The sequence below is a fragment of the Notolabrus celidotus genome, chromosome 6 (genome assembly GCF_009762535.1).
Source record: "Notolabrus celidotus isolate fNotCel1 chromosome 6, fNotCel1.pri, whole genome shotgun sequence".
Lineage (NCBI taxonomy): Eukaryota > Metazoa > Chordata > Actinopteri > Labriformes > Labridae > Notolabrus > Notolabrus celidotus.
In genome coordinates this window covers 33,870,909-33,891,916 of record NC_048277.1, presented here as the reverse complement: position 1 = coordinate 33,891,916, position 21,008 = coordinate 33,870,909, and the positions used below count along the sequence as shown (strand labels likewise).

Here is a 21,008-nt window from a genome sequence, read left to right as displayed (position 1 = left end):
TTGCAGACCCTTGCATGTTTAATGTAGTGCTGCACTGATGCTTCTGGATTCTGAGTCATGGGGAAAGCAAAATAATTGTCAAAGGATCTTCTGGAAAAGGTAACTGAACTGTATTAAAGATGAAAGGGATATAAAGATGTATCCAAGGACTTGAGAATGCTACTCAGCAGTGTTCAGACACTAATTAAGAAGTGGAAAATGAGGGATTCTGTCGAAACCGAACCACAGTCAGGTAGACCAACTAAAATTTCAGCAACAACTGCCAGGAAAAAATTTCGGGATGCAAAGAAAACCCCACAAATAACTTCAGCTGAAATACACAACTCTGAGAAAAAGTGGTGTGGCTGTTTCAAGATGCACAATAAGGAGGCACTTGAAGAAAAATGGACTGCATGGTCGAGTCGCCGGAAGAAAGCCATTACTACGCAAATGACAACACAGTTGTTTGATAATAAATTGCGTCACCCAACCACTAACCATGAGTGAAAAGAAAAGTGTTTGTGTCATCATTCATATTCTCTGAAAAATTGGCCAAGAAAACATAAATTCTGCCAGGGTATGTAAACTTAGAGCACAACTGTATCTTAGTTATTAAATTCCAGTAAAATAATAACTGTAATCAGTCAATAAATCAAGCTTTTTTTATATAGATCCTGGTATACAATTAAAATCAAATTCAAAGTGCTTTGCAGCAAATGAAAAGGAAGAAAGAAGCAGAAACAAAATAATGGCAAAATATATTAGAAACAAAAATGGATTTCAAAGTAGAGACTAAAACAGAGACTAATGCACACCAGCAACAATAAAAATATGTGTAATTAAATAAGTTTAAAGCATCAGATTAACATTAAGAAAACAAATAGTGAAAATGAAATAAATAAGAAGGGTGTGGGTAAAGGTTGAAGATAAAGTAAAGGCTTAAAATATCAATAAAACTGGGTAGATTCGAAAAAATTGAATAATAAATCAACATTAAAATCAATATCAAACATTGAGATAATACAAAGGTTAAACTCTAAATAAAAGCCAGACTGAAAAGATATGTTTAAAAATATATATATACTTTTTATTGAATAGTTTTCAATATATAAAGCAGAGAGAAAATACTCATACACACACCCAAAAACAAAAACAAGACACGACAAAGATGTAACAGCATGTCAGCATTAGCATGGATGAGTTTGCTTATAATTTGTTAAAGTCTACCTTCTGTAAATAACAGTTCATTTTTAACTCATCCATGAGTGTAGGATGTGATACCTGATGCAGAAACAAACTTTAAAGAAAATGTACAAAGAAAAGGATCTACAACATCGACAAGAATAAAAATAAAAAAGATAAGTTTTTAGTTTCCGTTTAAAAGTCTCAATATCTTTGTCCGCCTCTCAGATCCTCCGGCAGGCTGTTCCATCGTCTCAGAGTGTCGTGGCTGAAAGCAGCATCACTAAACGTTTTTGTTCTCCTCTGAGGAACATCTAAAAGATTGGAGCCGGAGGATCTGAGAGGCCTTCCTGCTTCATACACTAAAAGCATCTCTGAGACGTAGTCTGGTGCGAGGCCCTGCAGCGCCTTAAAAACTAGTAAAATCATTTTAAAATCAAAATGAAAAGAAACAGGCAGCCAGTGTGAAGGTTTGAAGATAGGCGTAAGGCATACTTCTTCTAAATTTGATCATACATTTGTATCTTCATTAGAAGAAATGTTTGTGAAATAGAAATTGGCAGCACCACACTCTTAAATGTGGCTGTTTCAGAGACTATGCATGAAGCGTTAGTACATCTCAGAGTGTCAGAGAGCTCCATTGAATATCCATTATATTTTACATCAGTGACTTATTTTCTATTTCTCTCTCTGCCAGCTAAATGAAAGTGTTGCTTGTTTTTTCACTCTCTCCAAAACAGCAATGGAAACTCTGAGCCAGAACTTGTTTTGATACGGAAACACGCACAGCTGTTGACTTGACACTGGAATCTGACTCAATCTCACAAAAAGAAGTTCTCGAAAGTCTGCTTAGTCTTCAGAGTTGTGAGACTTCACCTGCTTGAGATTAGACTCTCTGAGGACTCGCTTGACTTGAAGCTTACAAAATAAATCAAATCTAAAGTCTGCAAAATGGAATATAACAAATTATGTCCATGTTCCTGCTTTAGGGGTCTTCAGGGGTCAACAATAAAAAACTTGATCTGGATCAGGATTTTTGAGGCCTTTAGGTTTTTTATATAACAACTGTGAAAGAGGTTATTTTGTTGTCATTGTGAATTTTGTTTTGAATCATTTTTAGCTGTTCTGTGTTTACTTCGCTTCCATGTGTTCGGTTTTTCTGGAAGTCGTTTTTCTCTCCATCATGACACCTGGAACAATATTTACTCTGGATTGTCGGCATATCGATCAGCTGTCAGCTAAGGAACTCACCAAATCTCACACTCCGAAGGACACACACACACACACACACACACTGAAACAGTATGTGGGCGGCCTTGTCTCACAGTAAAAGCAGCGCCGGACGTTAAAGCAGATACCACTCATCCAGTTCTCTCAGGGAGAAGAGGAATTGATTTATCGGTGGATGCAGGAATGTAAGCAAATAAATTGTCATACACGTCAGAGCCGTAGGTTGGTTTGTTTGAGTTCACATCGAACATTAACTTTTTTATTTCTGGGAATTTGTTACAGGATGCATACTGCCTTGACTGTATTTAAAACTCACTGACGTACCAGACGGATTCACGCCTACTGGACAAACATCACCTGCAGAATGATTATTCTCTAACTCACCTTATCCTCACCTGACCTCAGGATGAGGGCCGCCTCCTCTTTTTAGAAGGTTAAGAAATTAGATTAAAAAAGGCAAAGGTTTCTGATGAGTGATACTTATAGTGTTAAAGGTGACATATCATGCAAAATCGACTTTTTAATGGTTCTCTACCTGAAATATGTGTCCCTGTCTACAAACCCCCCCGAGAATGAAAAAAATCCATTCTGCCCCTGTTCTGATTTCTCCACCTTTCTGTAAATGTGTGTGAAACGAGCCGTTTCAGACTTCCGTGTTTTTGTTACGTAACAACAATATCCGGTCTGTCACAGAGTCAGAGCTCGGAGCTTGTTCAGCCCATAGACTGTATAAAATAATACTGAATCCCTCCTCTGTTTTTCATTACCTCCACAAATGTGTGGTAACAAGGAGATTAGGAGGGAGGCATGCTAGTTGTAGGCTGTCTTAATAAACACAAAGGTCGGTTTTACTCCCCACGTCTGCAGATTTGAAGATCTAGTGGATGATTTTTATTTGTCATGGAAAAGTGCTAGCGCTAGTTAGCATAGCCACATAGCTACATGTTTGTAGCTGTAGCTGTAGCTGTGTACCAAGACACACGTCGACATGCTGACAAATAAAACAACAAGAAACACTAAATCTGTGACCAATCGTTCGGAAAGGTCCCGCTGCCTTTCTGGTAGAGGTCGGTTTTACTCCCCACGTCTGCAGATTTGAAGATCTAGTGGATGATTTGTATTTTTCATTGATAAGTGCTAGCACTAGTTAGCATAGCCACATAGCTACATGTTCGTAGCTGTGTATCAAGAGACACGTCGACATACTGATAAATAAAACAACAAGAAACACTAAATCTGTGACCAATCCTTCAGAAAGGTCCTGCTGCAGGTGCCTCTCCGTCAGGATCAGATTCTGGATCAGATTCAGAGGGTTGAAGTAACGCAGGTCTGTGAGCAGCCGTGTATATTCAGCCAACATGTAAACATTAGATCAACGTGTTGGACAGTCGAGGCCACATCCACTTCCTGAGGGGGCGTGGTCAGAGAGAAAACAGAGTGTTCTGAGGAGGACTGAAGAAGAGGGTTTTTCAGGCATGCCAAAATCTGATTTCAAAGTGTTTTTTTGAGCATTAACTTTAAAGTCATGTTTTGGGGACCTCTTAGACCAATATATATTGATGAAAAAAGTGTGATATGTCACCTTTTAAGATAAAGGTATTGAGGGCTTTGTTAGAGAACACTTATTTCACATGTTTAGGACATAACCAGCAAAAACATAGAATGCACCACTTTGTCCACAGGAGGAGCCCAAAGCAACACAAACTGTCAAAGTTCCTCACATGGGATTTAAAGTTGATGACTGGAATCATCCGTTTGAATCAAGCGGCAACCTCTGGTCTCAAAATATGAAGCCCATGCAGAAGTGTTATAAACTGCAATTCATCAAGCGTCCACTTGAGGCTGGGTGCAGAAACACCAGAAACCACATACACACCAATTTAAAAAAGACGATCTTTACAGCAGAAATAAACATGTTTACAGCCTGGTACAAAAAACAAGTGTAGTCTGGGTAGCTAATTTCTTGATCAGCACACACTGTATGGGCGGTGAATTTTTTTCTAACTCAGTAATTTCAATGATATTAAGATTACGAGTTTTCCATAATTAGAGGCACAGCTGACTTGATTGACAGGCGGGAACACTGTAGCTGTTGGCGAGGAGGCTAAAGGCCCGCCTCTTTGCATTACACTCGCTCGACAGCAGTTAGGTTGAGTTCAACATTTCCAATATGGCTGCTGCCTCAAAACAGCGTTTCAGAAACAGATAGGTGACGTCACGGATACTACGTCCATTAATTATACAGTCTATAGTCTGAGTAACTTGACTCTCAAACTGTGATTCAAGCAAATAAGTGGGACACAAACTGAGGAATGATGACCCTAGCTAGAAGGAGGAAGGGCAGCACGACTTTATAAGACCTTTATTTTACCAGGTAAAAATGTCTCAGGTATACTGGCTGCTCTGATGCGGCCTTCTCCGTGGATGACTGTCAGTGAATTTGGCTAATCCATCTTTCAACAAGACCGTGGTTACAACCTGTAGCAATACAGGATCAACATCAGGGCAGGCTGTGAACTCCACAGAGACTCAGTGTTCGTCATTCATCAGGTTTTTATCAGGGAGCCGTATTATCTGCATCATGAATCTACTACTCTTTGATCAGATCTTGGGGGGGCTGCTAGCTGAGCTGTCACAAAGCAACGCTCAGTAGCCTGCAGAAAGCCTCGATCCAGCTGAATGATGAAGTTAAACATGACAGTGAGGTGGTTTAAAACGATGGGAAGTAAGTGCTTGGGATTTATACCATGTCAGACAGACATTTATGATTAATTATAGACTCACTGGAAAACTTGAGACTAACTAAAGCTACTATAGAACTTCTGTGTGGCAGTGGGACTCAAAGAAATATATAGTCAAGGCTTCATATTGAACTGACAAGAGTTGGGTACAGATATTAAATTTATGACCCAGCCAGTTGGTGTTTCTAGATTTTAACTTTTGGTCCAATCAGACACATACTCAGGTGTTTTCATCCTTGAAATATTAGCATTAGCATTATATTTCTTTCAACAGATTGATCCAAATTCAAATTTAGATTAAATGTTGATGTAACTAAATCTATAAATAAAATAAAAGCAGCATCTATGTTGAACATGTGAAAAATCCCTTCATTAAAACACCAAAAACCACCAACCTCTGAGTGATAACGCTCTCCCATCCTGGGTTTTGATGACCCACCATCTCATTAACATGTAAGTTATGGACTGTCTCTTTAAACGGCTCATCTTCCCCTCCATGTTGCTCTCCCAGACTTTCCCACCCCTCTCCATGAATGTGTTTTCTCACTCGCTCTGTTTGAGTTGGAGGTGATAAGATACAGAAGTACTGTAGCAGAGGTGATTTATATACAGGACTTGTTCAAATAGAAGGCAACAGAGGAGTGACTATTACTGAGGAAGGTCAAAGTTGTTAAAGTCAGGTCCTCTGTACAGTTGCAGGTTGTTAAAACACACATGGAACATTTGTGTGTCCGTGTCTCTAGATCTAAAACATGGGTCTGAAGTTTGCAGCTGACAGCAGAGACCCAAAGTCAAGATAGACAAAGGCTCATTTAAATGTCCATAGAAACTTTTCAGACTTCACTTTAACACTAATAGTGTACAAAAGTGCAAATGCGAGTCATCTCACAGTCTTTTTCTTTAAGTGATGGGATAACATTACTTTATTTGTCACAGTCCACGCCCAGCACGCGTCAATCTGCATAGAAAAGAACGACCTGAACAGGAAGTCAGGCACGAGGATCGCATGCAGCATCCGCCAATTTCAAAACAAAACACCATATACAGACTCCCGACCGTTTAAAGATCGTATAGATCAGAAATGCTCCTCTATCATGGATGTAAGCTACAGCCAGCCACAGATCCATGATCCATGTCGACTGCAACAGGACTTTAACATGATAACTGTGTCAGAAGGTAACAGGGCAACAAAACAGAGCAGAATTATTCATATTAAACTCATCTAAACCTGCAAAATCAAAATGTATAGTCTTGCAGCATACTCAGTGATGATTAAAGCACAAAAGTAATGGAATACTCTCTAAATGTGCAGAAATTCAACCACAGAAAGGCTCTGTAATGTGTTGTTTGTAAGTAGTTCTCTCTATTCTGGACTCAGCTGATCCTGGCTGCTCTGAGCTGGCGCTACACTCCAAACATGCGTCCTGTGTAGCAGACGGAGCAAACTTGCGACGCAGCCGTAACGCAACGTGGTGCATCTTGTGGAAATTGCGGGTCACAGTTCCCCACACTGGGCATGAAAAAAAAAAAACAAAGTTTGATCATATCGAGCACACAGGAAGTAAAAGATTCATAAAACACTGATTTATATTGTGACTCTGAACTGTGCACTGTTAAAGTATGATGCACTAAAAGAGTTCTTGAGTACTAGTAGTGTCAAAGTAAATGACTGCCTATTATATGGTATCTTCTGCCCCCTTGTGGTTCCTCAGTATCCTTATTACCAGTCCTGTTAAATCACGTCCCCTTCTCCCTTTTTCACCTCTCTCATATTAATCTCCTCTCAACATTAATTCCTTTGCTTTACCTCGTCCAAATGTTCCCTCATGTCTTTTACTTTCATCTCTGTCTTACTTTCTTGTTTGCCTCTTCAGGTCTCACATGACCTGCTTGATGCTCGCAGGCAGAGACGGTCACAGCAAAGTCCTCAACCTGCTGGTCTCCCATGGTGCAGAAATCAACACCCAGGACAACAATGGATACACGGTATGTCATGAAAGTCGGATACCTGTTGGACTGAATTCATTCAGCTAACTTCTTTTAATGTGTGGCTTTTAACTGGCACTACATGTTCCTCTCAGGCTTTAGCTTTAGCAGTGCAGTACGGCAGAGAGGAGGCGGTGTTGAAGCTCCTCCAACTGGGAGCTGATAAAACCATAAGGACCAAAGCTGGGAAAAGCCCTGCTGACCTGGCAGTGACCTTCAAACACACACAGGTACCTCATTTAAAGGAAAAACAAAGAAGTCTTCTGCTTTATTTAAGCGATTCAAAGTAGATTTTGAGTTACAGGGTCTTGTGAGAAGAAAATCAGAAAGTCATGTTGTATTCTGAAAACTATCGTCTGCTCACAGATAGGCCGGATTCTGGCCTCGTCGTCCCACATCTCTGCCGTCCACGCCTTCAGCTCCACGGAGGAGACTCTCTCTAAGTTCTTCAAGACCAACTCTGAGCCGACACCTTCCAAGGAAAGGTGAGAGAACCTCAGACTTGCTCTCAATGTCTGCAGGCTTGGACAAGTTTGACTAAGAGTTATCATGATCTTCTGTTTCTGTATATTTCCTGCTTGACTTTTTTTATCCACTTAGGTGAAGTTACCTTGAAATTGAATGTAGAAAACTTATTTTTAGGGTCATTTTTGAGTCACAGTTGAGTGAAAATGAAGCTAAATTCTCACCACAGCGTTGTTCACCTATCACTCTTTTCTGTTGTAACATCACCATCCCTCCTGTCATCAGTCAGTGCAGCCTGTGTGCTTGTTGCCCCCTGTTGGACTGTCTGTGCAGCAGTGCCTGTGCAGCAGGTGTTGTTTAAGGATTGCTCAACCAGACATAAACAATAATAAACCTTTTCTATGAGTGTTTAGTCCGCTCAGGCACGGCTGGGAAATTATCATCAGCCAAAAACATCGTACTCAAGCATGTCAAGAATTACTGCCTCTAAACATTTAGTCTGTTTGTCTCTCCTGTCAGAAACAAAGGCTCTTAAAACCCCACTAACACAATACACATATTTTGCATGCCAATCTGAGAGGCTCAATCTTCAAGCCTGTCGTCTCGGTGGTCAGATTGAAACTGCTGGAACGGTGCAGTTACTCAGATGAGCATGAACTCAGTGACACTTTCAATGCACTCACTTGATCCCCAAAGGGAGAAAAGATGGGCATCATACTGCAGAATCACTGAAATAAGAGGTTTAAGGTTTCATTCTAAAACACGAGCATGAATGACACTTTGGTAGTTTAGACTTCACATCTCACTCTTTAACAATAAGGCCTTTCTTTCTAATGTTTTCAGACGTTTAGTGGACTCTCTTTACATTTTATGTTGCAGCCACTGCAGCTCATTTTACAGACCCTGACTGAAGCAGCCTCTTCTTTCTGTTGGAAGTTTAGACCAGAGTTTATGTTTAAACATGCCCCATTTGAAGGATGATCAACCCTCTCAGTGTGCTGCCCAACTATAGAAGCAAATATGTACCAAAATTAAAATGAAAAAGCAAATTTGAAAATGAAATAGCATTAACAGAAATGCTTATTAATTATCCTAATAGGGGTGCATCATGTGACTCATAACTAACATTTATATTCAATAGTCCTATTTGGATTTTAATTGTAATCTTCAACAATGCTAATTCAGTACGACAACTCACGTTCACTTAAGATAAAGTTTATTGCAGCATACAGTATTGTGTTTGGCGTATGGGCTCCAAACCTCATTACTCAGCAACATTATTTAAATGCATACATTTAGGAGCAATGAGATAGGACTAACCTCCTCGGAGCCCGCAGGTGGATGCCGGGGAGGAGGTGGGCACAAAGTTTGCACACAGCACTGAGCAGGACAGCAGGAGCACTTGCAAAGCAGAGGCAGAGACAGAGACGGGGAGACATGCAGCTTAAATAGACCGCCAAATGAGGATGTTGAGATCAGCTGATAGGGAGGATGATGACGTGTCAGTATGACGGAGCGCAGCTCGAGTTGTCTGCCTGAACTAGCTTGAAGGCGGCGCTCCATTTATTTCACAAAATTAAAATGAAAAAGAAAATTACATTTGCTTTTTAATTTTCAGAAAATGCCCTGCTAAATTATTATCATAATTCACATTAAAAAGAAAATAAAAAAATTAAAATGCATTCACAGAAATGCTTTTTAATTTTCAGAATTAATACGCTTTTTTTTTAATGAAAAATAAAATAAAAGGGCAATCCTTCTTTTTTCATTTTAACTTTCATGTTCAAGCTTTAGTGGATGTAGCGGGGCAGATTTGGAAACAAAACAGCATTGTCCTTTCTGTTTGTATTTCAATTGGGTTACAAAACGTGCAAGCTTGAACACAAAAGTTAAAATGAAAAGGGAAGGATTGCTTTTTTATGGAGCCCCCAAAGTGACATGTGCAGAAAACATCATCATAGTGTTAACATAATGGGTTAAAGGAATTAAAGCACTTTTCATATGCAGGTAAACGAACGTCAGACTGATAATAATACAGTAACGGGGTGAGGATAAAACGTTTGCAGATAGGCTACCCATTGTAACAAAGGATCAAACATAGTCCTCATTCAATAACTGCCTAAATGCGGGATGATATCGACTAGTCTTGGTCTCGGTGTGCTCTGGTCTCGGTGCGCTCTGGTCTCGGTGCGCTCTGGTCTCGGTGCGCTCTGGTCTCGGTGCGCTCTGGCCTCGGTGTGCTCTGGCCTCGGTGCGCTCTGGTCTCGGTGTGCTCTGGTCTCGGTGTGCTCTGGTCTCGGTGTGCTCTGGTCTCGCGGTGCTCTGGTCTCGGTGTGCTCTGGTCTCGGTGCGCTCTGGCCTCGGTGCGCTCTGGTCTCGGGCATGGCTAAAGGGATCGCTTCACAACCACATACCCTGGAATCTACACTATGATTGGCTGCATAGGAGTGAGACATCTGATTGGTTACAGACATTGCCCTGCAGTCTCAAAAATTCCATTCACAAATGCAGTGAGGTTCACAAATTACAAACAGTTCGTAAATGCAGACTGAACAGTCCGTATATAAATGTAACAAGATACAAGGCAGCCCAAGGTTGAAATAAAGCTCAACTAACTGCTGTACTGTCATTTTTAGATCGAAACTGGTTGATCTCCAGTGCTAACTTGGTATCTCGTGCGCACAAGATACTTTCCAAAAAAAAAATTCTGCACATGTCACTTTAGGGGCTCCGTACTTTTTAATTTCATTTTTGAGTAAAAAAAATGCGTATACATTCTGAAAATTGAAAAGCATTTCTGTGAATGCATTTTAATTTTCAAATTTTATTTTTTATGTGAATTATGATAATTGAAAGAGGCATTTTTTGAAAATTAAAAAGCAAATGTAATTTTCTTTTAATTTGAATTTTGTGAAATAATTAGCATTGTTGAAGATAAAAACTAAAATGCAAATAGAATTATTGAATATTAATTTTAGTTATGAGTCACATAATGCACCCATATTAGGAAAATTAATGAGCATTTCTAAAAAAAAAAAAATTGCTTTTTTATTTAAATTTTGTTACATATTTGCTTCCATACCCAACATGCACAACTCAGAGAATCTCCATTCTGATCCCAGGTTGTTAAAACTGTGAATATAATAAGTCCACAGTATTAAGTTGAAGTAAACTCTCTGCCCTCCTCAGTTTTACCAAGCTGGATGAACTGGAGCTCTTCCTGCATGGTCTTGATCTTGGCTACCTCGCTGACATCATGACTGTGAGTACCGTTTGCATGCTGGATTAAAACCCAAATGTCATGTTTTGTGAGCACAGCGCTCTTTGTCAGACGTGAGAGATTCCTGCTCTCTTATCTCTCTAATGCTGTGATAGTTTGCAGAGATAACACATTTTTACACAGTTCAGCACAGCATAAAGTCTATGGGTGAAATCCAGTGATCCTGTGTGTTGAGCACAGCTGCATCACTGTCATTTATTCGCTTTGAAACACGGCATGAGATGATTCGTTTACATATTTTACTCTCGCTCAATAATGGATCTAGTGTGCTGGATTGGCTTGGCCCGAAGTTAACTTGAGGGTCAGCTGAAGTCTTTGCCTCTATCTGATTATTGAAAACTGAGTTTGATGGGTGCAAATGGATTTTCTTCACTGCATGGCAAATCCTTATGCAGGTACATCTGCGGCAGGTGTTAGGGTCAGGAGCTGATGCAGAAGTTTTGATTTGGTAAACTGCAGGGTGAGTGTGATTTAATTTCTTACTCTGTTTTTCTCTCACTCACACACACACACACACACGCATGTACAGGAAAATGACATCACCTGGAGCTACCTGTTGACCATGGAGAAGGAGGACCTGGAGAAGGTAGTGGATTACTCGAACATCTGGTTGTCTGTCAGCTCTTCTGCAAAGTGCCAGCTATAGGGGGATGACCCAGAAAGAGACGAGGGTACAGGCTGATGGTCTATTTTCAGTAGGAACAGGCTGTTACAGATCAAACTGAAGTCGCTGTTGGCAGTGCATTCAAAGATTATTTGATGTTATTTCTGTTCACTGGTATAGACCTTAAATCTGTTATTTTAATCAAAAGTCAATTCAGCCTCCTTTCCATCTGATAATTGGTATTAAATCACAGTGACATCTGTCTAATTTGGGGTTCATAGTGTGAATTTCTAGACATGAACAAACTGAGACAGATGGACAGGCACTCAGGGCCCAAACTGAATGTTGGTGTCAATGTCCAGACAAGAAATGTGTCATCACAGGTCATCAAACTGGGCACTGGTCTTCAACTGGAAGTGTCAGGGAAGTCGGAAGAAAGAAAAAAAGATACCTCTGCCTCAAGAATTCACCATTTGCTGTATTGGGGCGGTCTTAAAATGGCTTTTTGTTTCACCATAAACTTGATACAGCAGGGCAAGTCTTTAAAATGTTCCTTGAATGCCTAGGGCGGTAGTAGCTCAGTCCATTGGGACTTGGCTTGGGAACCGAGGGTCAGTCCATCCCAGTTTGGCAGGTGGACTGATGGCTGGAGAGATGATGGTCCATTTGGCACTGGTTGATGGCAGCCTCCACACTCTGACGTCTCTCCTAAGCATGTCCATAGCATGTTTGTGCATGATTGTATGTAAATCAAACTATGTGTGTAGCATGATCAAAAAAGAACACAGGTGACAAAACGGAATTTCTCCAATGGGGATTAATAAAGTATGTTTACTTTTATGTGTCTAATAGGGGTGAGGCAAAATATTGATATGGCAATATATCATCGTCCTGACCTGTGTGATACAAGTATTAATATGAGGGGCTCAATATCGATAATTTAATTAGATAAATACAGCGCTAGAGTTTGACTCATTGCGTCACTACTCCACATGATGGCGCTAAAGGTGTGGCATAAGGTGTGGCATAAAGGCATGACTAATTACTTCTATGCTAAATACCAGAAGAAGACAGCGGTGAAAAGGAGCTAGAAATGTGCTTACCGCTCTTAAAACAAAAAAAGAGAACAAGTGTTAGTATCACAGTATCGTGATATTATCGTTATTGTGGGCTAAGTATCGTGTATTGTATCGTGAGTCACCCAGCGACTCCCACCCCTAGTGTCTGAAACAATTTGCTGATTTCTCAGAGTTTATTAAAAAGGAAAAGAATTGAAAGAGAAATACTTATTTGTTTTCCCTTCATCAGATTGGTATCAAAGACCCTGCAGACCAGAAGAAGGTGCTCAGTGCCGTGCAGCAGATGCACTTGGACAAAGTGGACCTAGACACTATCGGCCACCTGGAAGCTGCAGACAGCGGGTGAGGATGACCTTCTTTTGCTGTACAACTGTTGAATAATGCAAGAAATGTTGCACATTGTGGTGTTTGACTGATTCTTTACAACAGGTTTTCAAGAGATATTTTTGTTTTAAGATATGACTCATGAGCTGAACTGCATGTGGCAAAAAGCAGGATTGACTGTATTTGCAAAAACTTAAACACTTGTCAGCCGTGCATACAGCACCTCAAACCCTCCCAACGTCCAGCCTACCTCCATCAACCCGTAATGGTCCATCTGTCCTCCTCCACTGGAAGTCGTCCATCAGCCCCATGAGCATCTCACTGTCCTGGCTCCTTATCCCCCTTTTCCTCATCACTGCAGTCCAGCGCTGAGCCAGGTCCTAATAGTTTAAGCAGAGCCGTAATGATTTGTAAAGTGAGAGGTGATGTAGGGCTAAAACAAGCAGAAGGCAGCCAGCAGCAGGGGCCACACAGAGTCAGAGCGCCGCAGCCCATCACTTTATGAATCTTTGCTAGGACTGGGTTCGCTAGCTTCACCTGCTGGATTATCAACCATGCATCATGGGTACAAAGTAGATGTATTTATAAATGGAAGACATTAATCATCGCTTGATGTTTTCATTTCATTCCTGCTCTAGTCTTACCCTCTCTCTTCTTTAAATATATATCAATATATCTTAAAAACTGGACATATCGCCCAGCCCTATAGGTGCATTGTCATTTAGCTGTTTCCCATATCTGACATGTGCATTTAGGCATCTTTACCTTTTGTCATAAAGCCATAGTCCACACACTTCATGCACCTGTCAGGTGGCTGCAGTCCACCAGCAAAAAGCCACTAGATAAGAAAAAGGAAAGGTTTTAACAGCAACAGAACAACATGTTTAACTTGGCATTAATTCTGTTGGTAAGACCCCTCTTCTTATTTATTCAGTGCCTGGAATGCATCCACTCAAAGTATTTCATTGTGTCAGCTAACTCTTGAACAGCTGCCATTGAGCAAGGCACGTTCCTGGTCCTGCAGAGAAGAGGCTGGAATGCCTAATTTACTTTCACTCGATAAATAAAGAGGCACACATGAGCCCGTTATCAGCAATCCCACATAACAGCAGGCCCTTTGCATCTACAGTCATCTGAAGCAGTGTTCCCACTAGGGGCCCATCATCACTCTCTGCTCCCTAGATAAACTAACAGTTGGGAGAAGGGAGGTGAAGGTGCAGCCCAGGCTGACTGACAGTGTTTACTCGCCCCTCTGACAGAGTGTGAGGAGGGCCGGGACGGCTGGCTGCCTAGTCCCCTAACCGAGGGAAATGTACCATTAAGATAAGAGCTATCAATATTCCACAGGACCAGCGGATGGGAAGATAGGGACTGAGAGGCTGATGAATATAAATAACTAATCTTCCAATGTGGATGTTTTTGGGGAGGGGTGACAGCATGAGGAGGAGGAGGAGGAGGAGGTGGGGAGGAGGCTTGGCCACCTGCTCAAAATGCATGAACAATCAATCTGTCTGCCCCGTCGTCGCTGTGCATCTTCAGCAGGCCTTCCTTGTTTTTTTTACACAGACACGTCTTGAGGACTCACTCTTCATTAACTGCTCATGTGTTACAGGAGTGAGGAGCTGCACAACTTCCTGATTAGTGTGAGGCAGCAGTGCTGCTACCTGACAGAGACTGTTCAGGACACCGTGAGCCGTTTCCCCCGCCATGCCTCTCAGGTACATGTTGTCTTTAGTGGAATAGTCCTCTGGGGTCACCTGTCAGGAAACGGCTTAGAAACTTTTGCCAACAGAAGGATTTTTGGTGCAGGACCATGTTGTTCAAATATATTAAAGATGTGATCTTGAGTAATGAGAGATTATATTTTTTCATCAAAGAGCTCTAAATAAAGATATGTTGATGGTATATAGTTGCTTTATTTATGGGGGCACAAGATACAGCATAGGAATAATTACAATTTGGGGTTCTCCTGTTAACCTTAAAAATATCATTTCAATAGATCATTTTTCTAATAAAAGATAAATGAATAATATGCCTAATATCCATTTCTTGGTGTGTCTTTTATCTAGGAAATGTTTTTTCCTTCTACATTTTCAAATTGTGGATTATACTTCTACACAAGCAAATATTATAAACTGGAGATAAACAACTGTTGACCGCAGGGTTTGCAAGAGACAATCAGAAATAGCATCAACACTTGTGTGGCAGAGCATGCAGCACAGACCAGCCATTTTTAAAGGGCCATTCCACTTTGTAACACGACAGCAATTCTTTTTAATGAACTCAATCCAGACAGGCTGGAATGAAGCTTTAACAAACAACTTTCAGCTGCTTGCTCTTCCCCGATCCTTCCTGTCCCCTGACTAAGACCCGGTCAAGTATCCTAATGAGTCCTCTATTTGCTAAAGTCTGTGATAACTCCTCTGTCTGTCACTCACCAGAACTTGGTCTGTCTTTCCTGTAGCTGGTTTTCTCTCTGGATCCAAAGAAGGAGGCCCAGGCTGTCTGCAACCAGTTGATAGTCCAAACCAAAGACCTGCAGAAGGAAGTCATCTGCCTCCGCAATCTGCTGTGCCAGGTCAACACACACACACACACACACACACACCCACACACACACACGCAGACATAAAAAACACATGCACTTTAGGGCTCTTAAATCAAAGCCCACTTTTAATACGCTTTACTACCTGTATTTATTTTCAGAGATCAGCTGTGATTGAATTGATTAAAGGGCAGGCATCTACAAGACTCAACACACAAAACGCTTAAGTCTTCACTGCAGACCTCTCATGCAGGAAGAAATTAGTTTGTAGCCTAAAACAGCTGTTAGAGGGACGCGTCGGATATGCTTCAGTATGAACAGTGTGTGTGTTATCAGCACAGGAACACCACATGAGGGTTTAACAGTAAGAATACAAAGTAAGCTACTTTTAATCAGAAATGAGACGTCAATTCATAAAAAAACAGCTTCCTAAGAACTCATTTTCTGTTATTTATTTTTGTATCTGTCAACATTGACACTAATGCTGTTTAACCACAGATAAACTGACATCATCTGATGGTAATCTCAGGCTTGAACACATTCTTACTTCATAAGAGTCAGTCTGAATTCCTTAAACTGTTGACTGTTATTCTGAGAGCCTTCCTCTTACTCCTGAGGATTAAAAGCAACGTGAACAGCATGCAGTGTGTGTGTGAGTGTGTGTTAGTGTGTGTGTGTCAGATGTTAGCGTATATGAATCCCGGCGAGCTCCGACAGGTATGTGCGGGAGTGCTTGCATGTGTGCACCTGACTCTGTGTGTGTGTGTGTGTGGGTGTGTTTGTATTCCAAGAGGAGAGAGTCGTTCCTGACAGGGCAGAATCCTCACAGCTCATAAGTCAGCACCACTGTGACATCGACCTGTCAGCACGCAGACGATGAGGCGGAGGGTTGAGGGAGGGGGGGCTGATGGGAAGGACACGGCAGGTTGAGAGAGTTTAAGGAGGGAATAGGAGGTGTGTGAGCGGCACATGGAAGTGTATACGTAGGAAAGTATCTCTCTGTATCTGTCCGTGTGTGTGTGTGTGCTGATAGTGGTGGTTGGGGTGGCAGAGGTGGGGTACTTCAGTTGTGTCAGGCAAGAATTTGAGGGCGCTCATTTGGAGCTACTCGTTTCCAGCCTGAGGAGGAAGGACTCAAAACACACACACACACACACACACAGACAGACACGCACACACACAGCTGTTTGAGCTCATCCTGTAAAACAATAACACTCACTCACAGCATCTCCTGCAGCTTCTACTCCACATGTTGTGTGCTTTTAATGTCAGCTACCTTTTCTTTACTGCTTTAATCCAAAGAAAAACATGTACCATGTAATCCAGGAGCACTAATGTAAATCAGGATGCTTCTCATCGCTGCCATCTGCTGCTGACTTGGATAAATGTGAGACCTGATTAAACAGCAGGAATATGAAAGCATATGGAAGAACAGCAGTGTGCCACGTTCATCAAACTGACTTTCAACAACCTTGTGGACTTCATCAAAGCTGATGGTGGCTCTAAGTTGATTTAAACCGTGGAGATAAATGTGTTATACCTAATTGTAATAAGATAATGTGCTTAAAGAGGGGGGGGAAATATGATTTTGAGTCAGTTATGAGGTTGAAAGCTGCAAAGGCCCCTCAGAGAACTGTCACCTCCTGTACACCAAAATCAGAAATACTTTATTTATCTCAGCGGGGGGATTTGGCTCTATACACAATAAGTTATACAAATACAATAATAAGCTATGTAGAAAATAAATACATGGTTGAAGTCCTCAGAGATCAGGAAGAGGGCACTCTGATGGTCTCTCTGGAGTCTGGCTATGGCAGCGTTGAGAACGTTGGACGCCGTAGTTGGGTTGGCAGAGGGGGGATGTAAACAGCTACCAGTACGACATGTGAGATCTCCCTGTGCAGATAATATGGTTGGAGGCCCATAGCGCTCCTCTCGGTGCTATCCCGGTCCATCGGACAGTCTGGAAGCCATTAATGGAGAGGTTGTGGTCGGGAATATCCTGATGCAGCCACGTTTCCGTGAAGCACATCATCTGACTCCTGGCTAGTCCTGTTAACCTGTACATCTTATTATCCAGAGATCTCATGTTGCCCATGATGACAGAGGAGAGAAACAGCTTCTACCTCCTCTCCATAAACCTCCGTCTTCTTATACCAGCTCTCCTCCCTCATAGCTCTATGCCTCCTCTGCCTCTATGCGTCCCAAATCTCCTGAGTCCTGCAGGAATATCCGATGGTTCGGCCGGTGAGCCGGCCGGCTTCAGCTCAACCAGCTGAGCCTGAGTAAAAACAAAACAAAGCAGGGTTGCCGGTGAAAAACAGTCCACAACTCTCTGCAACAGAAGACCAAAAGAGGTCACAACTTAAACAAACTGCCGGAGAAAAATCCGACAAAGTTTGATGAAGAAAGAGAAGAAAAATCAGAAAGAAGAATGATCGAAGAGGAGCGACTGTAACAGGCTGCATGTGCACAAAGATGAAGCTGCAAACAGACACACAGAGTAAGCATGTCGCTTTGGATTAACTTCTAACATCTGCCAAGATTCTCAGGAGGAGGCGTGAGGCTAAAAGGAGAATGGATAATGTGTCTGTATCCATCAGGTGGATGGATACATGACCCCAAAGAATGATCATGTTTATCCCTGATGGCCTGACGTGTAAAGAGGCAACTGTTTAGAGACATGTTGGTTAAAATAACTAAAGGAGAATTAAGGGAAACAAAAGTTATGTTTACATTCAGTGTTTCACTTGCCTAATTTCTCACATCCATGATAGCTAATTAGAGATCTTACTCCCCACTAGTAGTCGCAATGCAATTATCATAAAGACGTATACATGGAAACTTTTTTGTCTTTTCTTTGTATTTTTAAGGCATTTAATTCATGGATTTCAGCGTCAGTAAGACATGAAGTCTGTATTAAACATTCATAAGCAGATAAGAAGTATGATTAAAAACTCTTCATGTATTGATTTGTCTCCCATGTTGCATTTAAGTCCTGTGGGTCCAGTCTTCCCGGCACTTCTCACTGATGTCAGGAACTCAGGAAGTCTGTGTTCTTTGCCAAACCGCACGTTACCAAGTCATATTTGAACTTGAACTCGTCCTCAAAAGTTTCTCACATGACAGGGATTCAGCGCTGTGTCACTTTCAAAACTTCAAGGTTTAGGGAACACGGTTGTTCCTCCGTGACTCCCCGCTCGTCTGATGGATCCTGCAGGATTTGGCTCAGGAAGTGTTGGGTGACTCAGGTCTCGCGAGTCATGCTGTGGTGGGACAAGACGTTCCCTCATCCTCAGAGTGAGCTGGTGTATGTTTGATTCACATCCAGCAGTAAGTGAGCTGCTATTTCCCACCCTGTCGAGTTTAACCGGTCCGAACTGTCTGACCAGTAAAGTGCTGTAATCCAGACTGGATTAAGTTGAAATGACCCGTCTGAGACCTTTTTACTTCCTGCAGGAGGAGGAGGAGAACTTGGTGGGTGTTATTTTCTCACTAATTCTGTGTGTGTGTGTGTGTGTGTGTGTGTGTGTGTGTGTGTGTGTGTGTGTGTGTGTGTGTGTGTGTGTGTGTGTGTGTGTGTGTGTGTGTGTGTGTGTGTGTGTGTGTGTGTGTGTGTTTCTCATGTGAATCTCACCTCCCTCCCCAGACGGAGGAGACCGAAGATTCCCATCATATTCCTCGACACGGTTCCCACAGCAACTGGAGGATGCGCTCCTTCACCGGAGTTGCACTGAGCGTGCTCGGAGCCTCCTTCCTCGTGCTCCTCTTCAAAGCTGAAGGTGGAAAGGTTCTCCTTTCCCCGTTTAGACTAAACATTTAATTTCTGTAACACTTATTTTTTTCACTTTGCTGCTTGTGTTTTAGTTAAGTTCTGAATTTTATTTTAATATATTTTAAAAGTTTGTTCCAAGTTCCTTTAGAGGGATCATTTCTAAATTCTTCCTCTGTGAAATTAATGGTGGGAGTAAATTCCACTTCCTCTATTTTCATTGTCTGCAAAACTGTAAAATGTTAAATCTGATCCTAATCTAGATAAAGTTATGCTCTAGATTTGAATCATTGATTTAAAATAAATATATGATTTCAGGACTTAAACTATGGAGTCGCAAATGTTACTTTTTGTCCAATTTTTAAAGACAGTGATTGATTCATGTATGCTTTTAATTTGAAAGGGAATCTGGGAAGTGATAAGTCTTCTGTTAGGACTGCACAAGAAATGCCATCCATCACTTGAAGCTTCCACCCATCGTTTTGTTTTATCCATACACAAACAGAAATGTAAAACCAACAGTGTGTCATACCAGGAGATATTTGCTGGAGCTATTTCAGTGCCGGCTGTAGAGGGGATGACTCAAGAGTTTTGTTGTCACAGTAATGTTGCCAAGCACCCAGTCACCATTACCTCTTGGTCCAGGTATGTATTTATCAAGCCAGATGCAGCGTGTCAATTAGGGAGCTTTAAAGGTACAGTATGTAGTTCTTAGCAGAATTTAACAGCTTGGTAGAAATTGATTATAACTTTTTGTGTGTTTAAAGTATAATCACCTGAATATAAAACTCTTTGTTTTTTAAATCACAATGAGACTTTTCTAACTACATAAGGACCAGGTCCTCTTTGACAGGCACCGCCATCTTTCTACTGTAGCACAGAAAGGACGAACTAGAAACATACGGGTATCGATTACAGTTTTTGAAGATAAAGACTTGAGAAATGGAGGATTATACTTATCATGCATCACAGGAGCGTCTTGTCCTCAAAGGCCACCATAGTCTAATCGATGGGGGTGAGCAAGGGAGCGTTGAAATCTGGAATCTAAACGCTAGATGTTCATTTTTACACACTGTACCTTTAAGAGTGGAATGTAAGTGTCCAGTCCTCACGCTAAGCTAACTCCTTATGCTAATTATCAAAATCTCCTCCCTGGATGGGTCGGAGATTGAGTTTGTTGACAGTTACAAATACCTAGGGATCTGGCTTGACTGCAAATTTTCTTTCGAAGCACACATCAACACACTGCTCACTAAGGTCAAATCCCGCATTAGTTTTCTTTATCGCAACAAATCCTCCTTCACACACTCTGCTAAACAGCTTCTGGTTCAGATGACAGTCCTCCCTATTCTTGATTACGGTGACATAGTCTACAGGTCCGCTTCCAACACTCTCCTTCACAAACTGGATGTCATTTACCACGCTGCTATCCGTTTTGTCACTGGAGCCCCATTCACCACTCACCACTGTCACCTGTACTCTCAGCTGAACTGGCCTTCACTCCACTCTCGCAGACAAACACACTGGTTTCTATTCATTTACAAATCCCTCACTGGTAAAACCCCGTTATATCTACAGTCACTAATCAAACTTCACAGCACAAACCGTAGCCTGCGCTCAAGTAGCCTTATCAAACTCATCCCACCCAAAGCCCGGACCTCCTTTGGTCGCACCTCCTTCCAGTTTTCCGCTGCAAATGACTGGAATCACCTTCAACAATCCCTAAAGCTGAACTCTCTCATTCCACTCGCCACTTTCAAAAAACTAATACACCCCATAACTCAACATCACTGCACTTGCTTTTAAATTGCTTTTAAGTTG

General features: G+C 41.6%; 1 protein-coding gene across 1 annotated transcript in view; it reads left to right on the top strand.

Moving 5' to 3' along the window:
• The window catches only part of asz1 (ankyrin repeat, SAM and basic leucine zipper domain containing 1), a 29,399-nt gene extending 9,886 nt beyond the window's left edge, over positions 1-19,513 (top strand). Inside the window, exons 5-13 of the mRNA XM_034685269.1 lie at positions 7,007-7,118; positions 7,214-7,348; positions 7,485-7,603; positions 10,773-10,845; positions 11,393-11,449; positions 12,776-12,888; positions 14,483-14,588; positions 15,335-15,448; positions 19,065-19,513. Of these exons, the coding sequence (XP_034541160.1) occupies positions 7,007-7,118; positions 7,214-7,348; positions 7,485-7,603; positions 10,773-10,845; positions 11,393-11,449; positions 12,776-12,888; positions 14,483-14,588; positions 15,335-15,448; positions 19,065-19,238 (1,003 nt within the window). The 3' untranslated portion in view covers positions 19,239-19,513. The remainder of the gene's footprint in view (positions 1-7,006; positions 7,119-7,213; positions 7,349-7,484; positions 7,604-10,772; positions 10,846-11,392; positions 11,450-12,775; positions 12,889-14,482; positions 14,589-15,334; positions 15,449-19,064) is intronic.
• Positions 19,514-21,008: the final 1,495 nt, after the last annotated feature.